Source organism: Trachemys scripta, chromosome 9 (assembly GCF_013100865.1).
Source record: "Trachemys scripta elegans isolate TJP31775 chromosome 9, CAS_Tse_1.0, whole genome shotgun sequence".
Classification (NCBI taxonomy): domain Eukaryota; kingdom Metazoa; phylum Chordata; order Testudines; family Emydidae; genus Trachemys; species Trachemys scripta.
The window spans coordinates 47,143,604-47,157,300 of NC_048306.1; the positions used below are offsets into that span (position 1 = coordinate 47,143,604).

The 13,697-nt window shown below is 41.5% G+C and overlaps 1 protein-coding gene across 2 annotated transcripts in view; it reads right to left on the minus strand.

Annotated features, from left to right (window-relative positions):
• ILKAP (ILK associated serine/threonine phosphatase) overlaps positions 1 to 13,697 on the minus strand; it is a 38,757-nt gene that overhangs the window by 8,871 nt on the left and 16,189 nt on the right. For both annotated transcript variants that reach the window (XM_034781094.1, XM_034781095.1), the window contains 5 exons: positions 12,712 to 12,838; positions 11,549 to 11,655; positions 10,951 to 11,044; positions 7,115 to 7,202; positions 3,506 to 3,627 (listed from right to left, as the gene is read on the minus strand). In XM_034781094.1, coding sequence (XP_034636985.1) covers positions 3,506 to 3,627; positions 7,115 to 7,202; positions 10,951 to 11,044; positions 11,549 to 11,655; positions 12,712 to 12,838 — 538 coding nt within the window. The remainder of the gene's footprint in view (positions 1 to 3,505; positions 3,628 to 7,114; positions 7,203 to 10,950; positions 11,045 to 11,548; positions 11,656 to 12,711; positions 12,839 to 13,697) is intronic.

Below are 13,697 nucleotides of genomic sequence, written 5' to 3' on the forward strand. Positions count from 1 at the left end.
CTCAATACCATTTATGAAATAACAGGCTGGGAATAAGCCATGAAGGGTCTTAAAAATGAGACCACCATATCATGCCTTCTTTCCATCACCCTTACTGACTTTCTAGCCATCTTAGAACTAGAGCTGTCAATAGATTAAATAAATGGTATTCTATTATTACTTAATAGCACACTTAATAGTGATTAATTTTTTAAAAATATTTTTGGATGTTTTCTACATTTTCAAATATATTGATTTCAATCACAACACAGAATACAAAGTGTACAGTGCTCACTTTATATTTATTTTTTATTACAAATATTTGCCCTGTAAAAGAAAAGAAATAGTATTTTTCAATTCACCCTAATACAAGTACTGTAGTGCAATCTCTTTATCATGAAAGTTGAACTTATAAATGTAAAATTATGTACAAAAAAGCCTGCATTCAAAAACAAAACAATGTTCTCATGGCACTTTTGTAGCTGGCATCGCAAGATGTGCTAAAGTTTCATATGTCCCTTGATGCTTCAACAACCACTCCAGGGGACGTGCGTCCAGCTGACGACGGGTTCTGCTCAATAATGATCCAAAGCACTGCGGACCGACGCATGTTCATTTTCATCATCTAAGTCAGATGCCACCAGCAGAAGGTTGATTTTCTTTTCTGATGGTTCAGGTTCTGTAGTTTCTGCATCAGAGTGTTGCTCTTTTAAGACTTCTGAAAACATGCTCCACACCTCGTCCCTCTCAGATTTTGGAAAGCACTTCAAATTCTTAAACCTTGGGTCAAGTTCTGTAGCTATCTTTAGAAATTGCACATTGACAAAATGCAAAGAGGATACCAAATTTGCAATGCAAGTGTTCTTAAAACAAACAACATGTGCTGGGTCATCATCTGAGACAGCTATAACACTAAATAGATCACAGAATGCGGGTAAAACAGCAGGAGAAAATTCTCCCCTAAGGAGTTCAGTCAAAAAAAATTAATTAACGCATTATTTTAACAAGCATCATCAGCATGGAAGCACGTCCTCTGGAATGATGGCTGAAGCACGAAGAGGCATATGAATCTAACACATCTGGCACAGATATCTTGCGACGCCAGCTACAACAGTGCCATGTGAATGCCTTTTCTCACTTTCAGGTGACATTGTAATTAAGAAGTGGGCAGCATTATCTCCCATAAATGTAAACAAATTTGTTTCTCTTAGTGATTGGCTGAACAAGAAGGAGGACTGAGTGGACTTGTAGGCTCTAAAGTTTTATATTGCTTTGTTTTTGAGTGCAGTTATGTAACAAAAAAATACATTTGTAAGTTGCACTTTCATGATAAAGAGATTGCACTACTGTACTTGTATGAGGTGAATTGAAAAATACTATTTCTTTTATCATTTTTATAGTGCAAATATTTGTAATCAAAAATATAAAGTGAGCACTGTACACTTTGTATTCTGTGTTGTAATTGAAATCAATATATTTGAAAACGTAGAAAGCATCCAAAAATATTTCAATAAATGGTATTCTATTATTACTTAATAGCGCACTTAATAGTGATTAATTTTTTAATCTATTGAAAGATTTGAAAATGTAGAAAAACATCAAAAATGTTTAATAAATTTCAATTTGCATTCTATTGTTCAACAGTGCGATTAACCACGATTAATATTTTTTGAGTTAATTGAGTGAGTTAACTGCGATTAATTGATAGCCCTACTTAGAACCAACTGGCTTTTCAAAAAAGACTTTCCATGCAGAGACCTGCTCCATCCTGATCTCTGTATCTCCCTTTGCCAATCCATTTACAATGCTCCTCTAATCATGGCCTCATCTTTGCCTAGGCCCTAATTCTCCAGTTGGTAGTTGCTTATTTCTTCAAGCTGCCCCATCCCTCATTAGCTTGCCCCCTACTTTTTCAGAGACACTGCCTATTTAATTCTCTTTAGTTAAGCTTTACTGGTATATCTTTATATAGTATCATTAATACACAGCACTACTTGTACTATGTGATGACTAATACATATAGGCAACTGTGCAGAGACCTAAAGTATGTGTTACTCAAATGTCAACCTTTGAATTCAAAACAGTAGGCAGAAACTACTCCACCACCAAAAACTTGGATGAACTCCATTCAGGTGCTTCTCTTATTTGTTAAACTGCAATAATTAACTTAGTGTGCTGACCGTTCCCTTCCTCCCTCTCTCTCTGGTACAAAACGTTTGACAACTGAAACAGGGGTAGATTCCTAGTCAATGGAGATGTTGCCTAAAGTCTGCAAAGAACTAATAGAGACTTGTTCATCTCCTTCCTACTTGCAGAGATGGATTGGTGATAAACACAAATAATGGCATGTGCTCTCTGAAGATAAGGGACATGTCGTTTATAGAGAAAGCTAGCCTTACAAGCCTTAGCCCACCCATTCCCACACCCTGCAACAAACGATTCCAAGGGAGCTTGAAGCACATGCATTCCAAATGTTTAAGAATTTAAAACACCCCCCCAAAATGACATCTTTTCACTCTGATTTGGACTTCCCTGTAAAAGTCAAGATGTAACTAGTTGAAACATTGACTGTGTCAAGAGGAAACCTTCAAGAAAGTAGCAAATATTAAAATACAGCAGATATTTAAGTATTAATACACACCAGACTGAAAGTGTCTATGTGTTCACGTGCACACAGAGTGAGTGCACTTGAAAGGAAGTCCATTCCGGCTCTAGAAAGAATACCTATTTTAAATACAGGGAACTTCTCAAACCTTAACCAATCACTAAGGGCTTGTCTATACAGTGCATGGCAATCTGGGATGTAAATTTATCTGGCACTAGCCTGCTGCGCATTAACTGTTTGGGTGGACCCTGCTGACACATACTAAAATGCTACTCTGCTTTGAAATGGGAGTATATCAATGCACACTACAGAACTTTCAGTGTGCATCAACAGGATCCATGTGGACAGTTAGTGTACAGCACACTATCGTGGAGTGGATTTACACCTCACCTTGCCATGCATTGACTGTCTGTGTAGACAAACCCCTAGTTGATGAACTAAGGGTGTCACTGTATGCATAACAACATTTCAAGGAAATGAGGAAGCAGATTTAGAAACACTCAAGGAGCAATTTTTAGCTGTTAAAGACTTTTTTAAAATCAACATCAGGAAATTCTTTATTTCCTTCACAAATGTTTTAGTTTATATGTGCTTGTTTAGTGCCATCTGGCTTTCACTCAAAGACACAACACTGCTCCACCCTCCTGCCATTGCAACACAGTACCATGCCTCTAGGACAAATCCACCCTCAGTTTCTTTCTAAGGCCAGGAAAATTAATTCCAGCCAACCATTCCAGTTACGGGATTCTTGGAGGGCATCCCATAAACAACTGCTTCTCCAACAAGATTCCTATGTGCCCTGATTTTCAAACATGCTAAGCACAATCGACTTCTATGGGAGTTGGGTGTGCTCAGCACATCGAAACCAGATGAGAGTTCAGGCTCATTCCCATCTCTTCTCTTGTGCTTTCTCTTGTTTACCTGACATTTCCTCCAGCCTTCTGTATCCTCATTCGCTCCTCATATTGGGTAGGGTTGTGTTCTTTACTGAGACTTAAGGCTGTATGTTTCTGACTTTCCTTGTTGTAACGACACAAAATCGCCTGTGCTGACAAAAATCCCTTGTGAGTAAGTGGTATTAAGCCTGTAATATAAAGTCTCTACCAAAATAAAAGCAGAACAAAGGTTCTTGCCCCTAAACAAAGGTTCTTAGGTTCAATTCCCCAGGAAATAAAAATTCATGCCAAGACCAAAAGATATTGTACTGAATAGCCCTTTGGCAAGGAAGAGGATTGGTCTTACAAATCCCACAAATTACTTGCATTTCAAAAGTAATTTTAAAATAAATTGAATATACCACTAGCTAAAAGATATAATCAGGTATCTAGCACAACCTAGAGTGCACCAGAAGACAGCTAAAGAACACAACATCACATCATGGCAGACAGCTAAATATTGACAAGTTTTGTAAGTGCTTATATACAAATGCTAGAAGTCATATTTGCCCTTCTTAGTAAAAGGGCAAATATGAGTGCCAGATATTAAATGAGGATATTGATATAATAGGCATCACAGAAACTTGGTGGAATGATGATAATCAATGGGACACGGCAATATCAGGGTACAAAATACATAGGAATGACAGAACAGGTCATGGAGGTCGGGGAGTGGCACTATATGTGAAAGAAAGCATAGAGTCGAATATAGTACAAATCTTAAAATGAACCAAACTGTACTATAGAAAATCTCCATGAACAGAAGTTCCATGCTTGAAGAAGAATATAGCAGTAGAGATATACTACTGGCCATCTGACCAAGATGGTGATTGTGACTGTGAAATGCTCAGGGAGATTAGAGGCTATAAAAAATAGAAATCTCAGTAATAATGGGGGATTTCAACTATCCCTATAATGACTGGGTACATGTCATCTCAGGATAGGATGCAGAGATAAAGTATTTTGACACCATAAATGACTGCTTCTTGGAGCAGCTAGTCCTGGAAACCACAATGGGAGGACTAAATCAAGAATTGCGTCTAAGTGGAGTACAGGATCTAGTCCAAGAGGTCAATATAGCTGAACTGTTTGATAATAGCAACCATAATATAATTAAATTTAACATCCCTGTGGGGGGCAGACGGGGAGGAGAGACACCAATGAAGCCCACCACAGTAGCATTTAACTTCAGAAAGGGGAACTATAAAAAAAGGGGAAGCTAGTTAAACAGAAATTAAAAAGGTCGAGTCCCAAAAGTGAAATGCCTACAAGCTGAATGGAAACTTTTTAAAAACCATAATAGATGCTCATATTAAATGCATACCCCAAATTAAAAAAACATAGTAAGAGGAACAAAAAAGTGCCACCATGACTAAACAAAGTAAAAGAAGTGGTTAAAGGCAAAAATGCATCCTTTAAAAATTAGAAGTTAAATCCTATTGAGGAAAACAGAAAGGAACATAAGCTCTGGCAAGTCAAGTGTAAAAGTATAATTAGGCAGGCCAAAAAAGAATTTTAAGAGCAACTAGCCAGAGACTCAAAAACTAACAATTTTAAGTACATCAGAAGCAGAAAGTCTGCCAAACAATCAGTGGGGCCATTGGATGGTCGAGGTGCTAAAGAAGCATTCAAGGAAGAGAAGGTCATTGCGGAAAAACAATTCTTGCATCAGTCTTCACTGCAGAGGATACGAGGGACATTCCCCACAGCTGAACCATTCTTCTTAGATGTCTCACCTAAAGAACTGTCCCAGATCGGGGTGTCAGAGGATGTTTTGGAACAAACTGATAAATTAAAATAGTCACCAGGACCAGATGGGCTTCACCCAAGAATTCTGAAGGAACTCAAACATGAAATTGCAGAACTACTAACTGTGGTATGTAACCTATTGCTTAAATCAGCTTCTGTACCAGATGACTGGAGGATAACTAATGTGATGCCAATTTTTAAAAAAGCTTCAGAGACTATCCCGGCAATTACAGTCCAGTAAGCCTAACTTCAGTACCTGGAAAATTGGTTGAAACTATAATAAAGAATTGCCAGACACACAAGTGATTTGTTGGGAAAGTCAACATGGTTTTTGTAAATGAAGATCATGCCTCAATCTATTTGAATTCTTGGAGGGGGTCAACAAGCACGTGGACAAGGGTGATCCATTGGACATAGTGTACTTGGACTTCAGACGGCCAATGATAAGGCCCCTCAAAGGCTTTTAAGCAAAGTAAGCTCTCCTGGGATAAGAGGGAAGGTCCTCTCATGAATCAGTAACTGGTTAAAAGATGGGTGGGGGAGGTGAAGGGTAGAAATAAATGGTCAGTTTTCCGAACGGAGAGAGGTAAACAGTGGTGTCCCCCAGGGACAAAATGATCTGAAAAAGGGAGGTGACAAAATTTACAGACAATACAAAATTACTCAAGTCCAAAACAGACTGCAAAGAATTACAAAGGGATCTCACAAAACTGGGTGACTGGGCAACAAACTGGCAGATGAAATTCAATGTTGATCAATGCATATTGAAAACATAATCCCAACTATACATCTAAAGTGATGGGGTCTAAATTAGCTGTTGCCACTCAAGAAAGATCTTGGAATCATTATGGATAGTTTTCTGAAAACATCCCCTCAATGTGCAGTGGCAGTCAAAAAAGCAAACAGAATGTTGGGAAACATTCAGAAAGGGCTAGATAATAAGCCCTATATAAATCCATGGTACGCTCACACCTTGAATACTATGTGCAGATCTGTTTGCCCCATCTCAAAAAGATACATTGGAATTGGAAAAGGTTCAGAAAAGGGCAACAAAAATGATTAAAGGTATGAAACAGCTTCTGTATGAGGAGCAATTAAAAAGACTGACTTCTCAGCTTGGAAAAGAGACAACTTAGAGGGGATATGATAGAGGTCTATAAAAATCTAGACTGTGTGGAGAAAGTGAATAAGGAAGTGTTATTGACTCCTTCACATAACACAGGATCTAGGGGTCACCCAATGAAATTAATAGACAGCAGGTTTAACAAACAAATAAGAGGAAATACTTCTTCACACAATACAAAGTCAACCTGTAGAACTTGTTGCAGTGGATGTTGTGAAGGCCAAAACTAGAACAGGGTTCAAAAAAAAGAACTAGTTAAATTCCTGGAGGATAGGCCCATCAATGGCTATTAGCCAGGATGGTCAGAGATGCAACCTCACGCTCTGAGCGTCCCCAGTCTCTGTTTGCCAGAAGCTGGGAATGGATGACAGGGGATGAATCACTCGATGACTTTCTGTTCTGTTCATTCCCTCTGAAGCACATGGCATTGGTCACTGTTAGAAGACAGGATACTGATCTAGATGGACGACTGGTCTGACCCAGTATGACCATTTTTATGTTCTTGTAAGTTATGACCTAGAGGGACACACAGCTACTTTAAGTTCCATCCTCTTCAAGGAGAAATCTTTGTAGGAATAGTTGGGGAGCTCCCAGCTACTTCTGTCCAGTCTCTTTCAGTGAACCATTAAATAATGGTTGTGTGGGTGGGGAGATCAATACCTGTAGGTACTGGGGATGTTATACAATTAAAATCTATGTAGTAGGTTTCTCAGTGCTACTTACCCGGCTGTCTCCAAGGTTGGCAATGTAAAGGATATTATCTACAGCCAGGACACAGGTTGCTGTGGAACCATCCTTCCAGGCAGGCTTCCTGAAGGCACCAGAAATAAGGTTACAATGGAAAAAGCTAGTTTTTGTTAGAGGTTCTATTTCAAAAGGTTCAGAGAACCCTGCAAAGGATGCCTCCATTGCAAGGCATTCAGAAGTCAGCTAGACCCAAAACACCAAGCTTCTGTTTGGGAGTTCTCCCCGTTTTGCTCACAGGTTTTTGTTAAATTAATTATATTAAAAAGGTTTATAGATAAGATACATTCGAAGATGAAGACAGATTAGCAACAGAGCAGCAATTTCTAACTGTGGGGTAGCACCCCCGAGGTGGGGTTCTCAGGGATGGCTGCAGGTAAAAGCTACCTCTCTGCAGCTGCTGGAGCCTGACCCTGTTTTTCTTCTCCTCCCATCCTATGCTACACTCAACTCCAGGGAAACACATTTAAGGGTATGACAGAACCAGTTTCACAGTAACTGTCTAGCTCTCAGTGCCTAAAAAATAATGGAAGTTCTCCCTAACTGGCAACTTCCACAGAGTGCAGGGCAAGTGGATGGTGAGGAACTAAACAGTAACAGAGGAGAATGTGCAATCTACTCACTCTTCCCCTCTACCCTCATACCTGGTATTCCTCACCCATACTATTTCAACTCAGCACCCACAGTACCCACCATTCTCCAGCTTCAGCAATTCCCCCCCGTTTAAGTTGTTTTCCTGACATTTGGCTTGCTGTAGTTCAACTGGTGTCTGGACAGCACTGTGTAAAATCAGAAATGCTGCTTGGATTATAGCTGCAGCACTGTTTTCCTTATTGTGGACCAGATATAATGGTACAGCAATTTTGAGTGTCATTTCTTAAACTTATCTGTTCATAAATCATCTTTCATTGAGTGTTCCTGAGGCTGATGAGCCTAATTAAATTTCTCCATAATTTCAACATGCTGATATTATAACTAACAAGTTTGCAATGCAGCTGTAGATTACAGAATATATTATATACAGGTTAGATGAAATGTTTTTTTGTTTGTTTGTTTTTTCACACAGGTTTGGGAAAGATACCAAATAATTGTTTTAACGAATTCTGTTAGTACTTTTTTGTGCCTACACTGGTAATGTTTGTTTTGTTTAACTGGTTAGGGTTAGAGGGCTGAGCGAGAGTTTGGTCTGTGATGTGATACACAAGAAGTGAAATTTCTAAGCTCATTGCTGGATGTATTGATATTCTCTCCAGCTATGTTATAGATGAAAAGCTATTAAATGGAAAGGCTATACAAGGCTGGTAGCCAAGCTTAAGTATAAAGCGATACATGGCGACATCTCAAAGTGTTAGATTCCCCCTCCCCCCCCACGTGAGGATAGGCTGTGTTTTTCCTCAAGGAAAATAAGTCTCCATTAGAACAAAGCTAAAAAGAAGTATAGTCAATTAGAAGGATGATTCACATATTAGTCATTAACCATCAGACCCATTCATCCTTTAGAGGACGGGTTCTCAACCCTTTTCTTTTTGAGGCCCGCCCAACATGCTATAAGAACTTCACGGCCCACCACAGTAACTGTTTTCCGGCATATAAAAGCCAGGGTCGGCGTTAGGGGTAACAAGTAGGTCAATTACTCGTGGCCCCACACCACAGGGAGCGCTGTGAAGCTAAGTTGCTCAGTCTTCGGCTTCAGCCCAGGGTGGCAAGGCCCCAGGCTTCAATCCCATGCGGTGGGGCTTCGGCTTTCTGCCCTAGGCCCCATTAAGTCTAATGCCAGCCCTGTTTGGCAGACCCCCTGAAACCTGATCATTGTCCCCCAGTGGGTCCCAGACCCCTGGTTGAGGACCACTGCTTTAGAAAGCAGTCTTGAAAATAATGCAAGATTTAACTAGTAAACTTTTATCTGCCTGTCCCATGTTAACTACATAACTTAAGGCATGAAAAGAAAAAAAAAAAAAAAAAAATCTCAGTGGTTCACTAGAATCCTTGATCATGTGCATTGCTCTATGTGTGAGTATATCTGCTGGTAGCCACCTGAATTCTGGATAGAGGGTGATGCAGAACTCCCTGAATATCTGGAATTCCTTGTGCTACGAACATGCCACTCTGGCATGTTATGAGCTTGCAGATTTAAGTTAAAAAACTATTGCTTTCACTGAAGTGGTTTTTTACCCACGAAAGCTTATGCCCAAATAAATCTGTTAGTCTTTAAGGTGCCACCGGACTCCTTGTTGTTTCTGTTATTTTAGTAATAAGCAAGATCTCCTTGGATACAGGTCACAAAAGGTGCTATAGAAGAGAGGGACAGAGGCCAGTTTTGGCTCACATTCTGGCTCCGTAATACTTCACTCCCCATGGCAATCCTGGTCTTACCCTTACAGCGTAGGGTAGCCCTATGTTGCTGTCCTGTACAACCTGTAGTGTAGGGGGGCAGGGCTGGAGCGCACTACACTCCAGCTCTTATGGCCACTCTGCCAGCCTATCAGCAGACATTGAAGGATGTTGCTCCAACTTGCATATGGGCCAACTGGACTCTTGGCAAGGAGCGATGATGACTTTTCAGAATGGAGTGGTGATCCCCAAGGGTCAGTCCTAGGACCAATCCTATTCAACTTATTCATAACTGATCTGGAGAAAGGGGTAAAAAGTGAGGTGGTAAAAAGTGAGGTAGCAAAGTTTGCAGATGATAATAAACTGCTCAAGATAGTTAAGACCAAAGCAGACTGAAGAACTTCAAAAAGATCTCACAAAACTAAGTGATTGGGCAACAAAATGGCAAATGAAATTTAATGTGGATAAATGTAAAGTAATGCACATTGGGAAAAATAACCCCAACTATACATACAATATGATGGGGGCTATTTTAGCTACAACTAATCAGGAAAGAGATCTTGGAGTCATCGTGGATAGTTCTCAAAAGACGTCCAGGCAGTGTGCAGCAGTGGTCAAAAAAGCAAACAGGATGTTAGGAATCATTAAAAAAAAAGGGATAGAGAAAAAGACGCAGAATATCTTCTTGCCCTCATATAAATCCATGGTATGCCCACATCTTGAATACTGCACTGCATACAGATGTGGTCTTCTCATCTCAAAAAAGATATGCTGGCATTAGAAAAGGTTCAGAGAAAGGCAACTAAAATGATTAGGGGTTTGGAACGGGTCCCATATGAGGAGAGATTAAAGAGGCTAGGACTTTTCAGCTTGGAAAAGAGGAGACTAAGGGGGGGGGGATATGATAGAGGTATATAAAATCATGAGTGGTGTGGAGAAAGTGAATAAGGAAAAGTTATTTGCTTGTTCCCATAATAGAAGAACTAGAGGCCACCAAATGAAAGTAATGGACAGCAGGTTTAAAACAAATAAAAGGAAGTTCTTCACACAACACACAGTCAACTTGTGGAACCCCTTGCCTGAGGAGGTTGTGAAAGCTAGGACTATAATAGGGTTTAAAAGAGAACTGGATAAATTCTTGGAGGTTAAGTCCATTAATGGCTATTAGCCAGGATGGGTAAGGAATGGTGTCCCTAGCCTCTGTCAGAGGGTGGTGATGGACAACAGGAGAGAGATCACTTGATCATTACCTGTTAGGTTCACTCCCTCTGGGGCCCCTGGCATTGGCCACTGTTGGTAGACAGGATACTGGGCTGGATGGACGTTTGGTCTGACCCAGTAAGGCCATTCTTACGTTCTTTGCCCCAATGTAGGAGTTGCACCTTCTGGCTGTACCACTCAGGAGGTACAACTCAGAATTGGGGTCTGGGAGAGAGAAACATTTTTAATAGTTACAAGTAGCTCTGGAGGACATTTATACTTACTGACTGGAGGCCTGCTTCAGGAACTCCTCATCTGTATGTTTGAAAGAGTCCAGAAGGCATCTCTTCACTGTTTTCTCCACACTGACTACCTCTCCTGTCACAAGAGAAAGTGGCGCATGCTCCTTTTGAAACACCATGCTCATCTAATCCCTGCCCCCTTCCTCACTAGTCTGACATGCATAAACAGGTGACATTGCACGCATGTTACTTACGTAGGGCAGACATGGCCCATGTGCCCAACTGCCAAAGATTCAGGTATAAAAGCACATGGCCAGTTTGTATAACATAGCCTAGTTATTCACCCTTGAAGACAAGGGACACCTATTGTAACGCTATTATTTTCCTCAGCCATATTCACAGATCTGCTCTATTTCATAGAACTTGCCTAATCTAGCTAACACTGTTACGGCTTTTGGCTTGATAACCTCACAAATCTGCTCAACAATTTATCACACCTCACCTATCCTAGAGGCATGACCGCCCAATACTCCACACACATCTATGTCCCTGACTCTGGCTGTCCAAAGTCATTTCTTAGTGGACATACCACAGCACAAGTCATAAGGAATGAAAGATGATGCACATGGCCCTCTCTTACCTTTAGGAAATTTCCTAATCAGGTTTTGGTGCAGATTCTGTGCTGCAAATTTTGAAGCTCGAACTCCCCCATGGCCATCAAAAACGGCAAAGTATGAGACACGGGTTCTGCAAAGGAAGAAACATTAATGAAAACTAGCTGTGAAACGGCTGGTATCAACCAGAAGCTAAGATTTAGTAAAGAGGCTTGTGTCCCTAGCACCTCTCCCAACCTGTACTGGAAAAGAAAATGCAGTGTTTCCTCTAAAAAGTGTAGAGCTAGCATGTATGAGTACTAAAAGTTTCCCCACCTCCCCCAGGAAATGAAGGAAAGGAAAAGAGGCTTTGGCCCCCAGCTACATTTAACAGCAGCTAAACATTCCACCTCATGGGCACTCCAACTCTGGAACCTCTCTCCAACAATTTCAGAATTTGCTATTCACAGATGTCAGTGCAACATAGCTGTGCAATACACAAGAGACATGGGGACATACTATTTTCAAATTGCCTTTTGTTCTACAAGCTTTAGATCACATATTTAGCTTTAAAAGAATGTTTTTAAATAACCTTTTATGGCCTGTCCGTGTTGTTTTTAAAAATGATACATTCCACCACTTCCCCTCTAATCATCTGAAAGGTATAGTTAATTTAAATTGAGTGTTTGATACCTGATGGCTTCTCTTCTACAAGTATCCAAGCTCCTCATCACTGCCACAATTGGGATTTTAACTGCTGTGAAACCCCAAAGGCAAGGCTTAAACAGCTATACTCAATTTCAGAGCCTTCAAGTATCTTGGGTCTGATATCCAGAGGTACAAGGAGGAGTTGACTTCTACTGAAGTCAACAGGAGTGGTGGGTACTCAGGACTTCATGGGGAAAATAAATAAATAAAAAGAAAAAAGTCAGGTCTTAGGCACCTGATGTGGACCACCTAACAAACGAGGTACCTTTTGCATCATCAAACCTTACATGATTTTCTCAATGTCAGTGGCAGAGCTAGGAATACAATCCAGATCACCCACGCCACCACACAAAGCAATATTTAGTCATGAGCAGTAGTTGCTCAGAGTGAGGGATCATTGTCAAGAGCTCAGGCAAATTTAATGGGAGCTCTTTCATCTTCTTGTCATGACTCCATTCTACTACAATGTTACTCCCTGGCCCCAGAGGTCTGGCCTACTTACATTTGAGGGGGAAGGGGTCTGCACTCCTCAGTGATGTCATTCAAGATGACATGTGCATCCTGCATCTCCTCTCGTTCACCTTTCCTCTCTGCCATATAACCTTTCAGTCCAAAGATGCCTCCAGATGCTAGTGAGAAACAAAGCAAGATTACACACATGAAACTCCTCTGTCTCCTAAGCCTGATTTACAAACTTGTGATCATTTTGCTCTATGCAAGATTCTGAAAAATCCCATGGTACCATGACAAGAAGCATGTCTTGCCCTGCATGGGCTGTACTTGAAATTAAAGTGTTTTTTTTAAAAAAGGGTCAGCTTTTGGAACCTTTTGCTGAAAGTGACATGCTTTGTGACACTAGTATTAAGTGTCCCCAACATCGGAAACTGTAAGGCAGTTTGCATCCTTTTGAATCAGGGCAACCAAGCTTGAGTGCTAAAGCTACATCAGACTGGGATATTGCACGACCAGGAGAGGGATGCACTCCATGGAAACTCTCTTGATCAGGGGTCTCAAACTCCCATCTGCGGCCTGCAAGCCTCCCCAATGTGGCCCGTGGGGCTCCAGCAGTTTTGGGGCTGGGTCTCTCCCTTGGCCACACCTGCTGCCCCCCTCAGGGGCCCTGGCAGCGCAGCGGAGCTGAGCAGCGTCTGCCTGCTCGCTCCAGTGGCTGCCAGTGCCTCCCTGCGGCCCAGGGGCAGGGTGGGGCTGTGCCTCCACACGCTGCTCCTGCCCCGACTGCCCCTGCGGCCAATGGGATGCTGTGGGGGCAGTGCCTGGGGGCAGAAGCGCACAGAGGCCCCCTGGCATGCCCCGGAGCCCCAGGCAAGCACTGCACCCCTGACCTAAGCCTGCACCTCCACCCCCACCCAAACTCCATCACAGAGCCTTAGGCAGGTGGGAGGGCAGAGTTTTTGGGGGGTGGGTTCTGGGCGGCATGAGTGACATTGGCCTCCTGGGAGGATCTGAGGACTGGCACTGGCCCTAAGG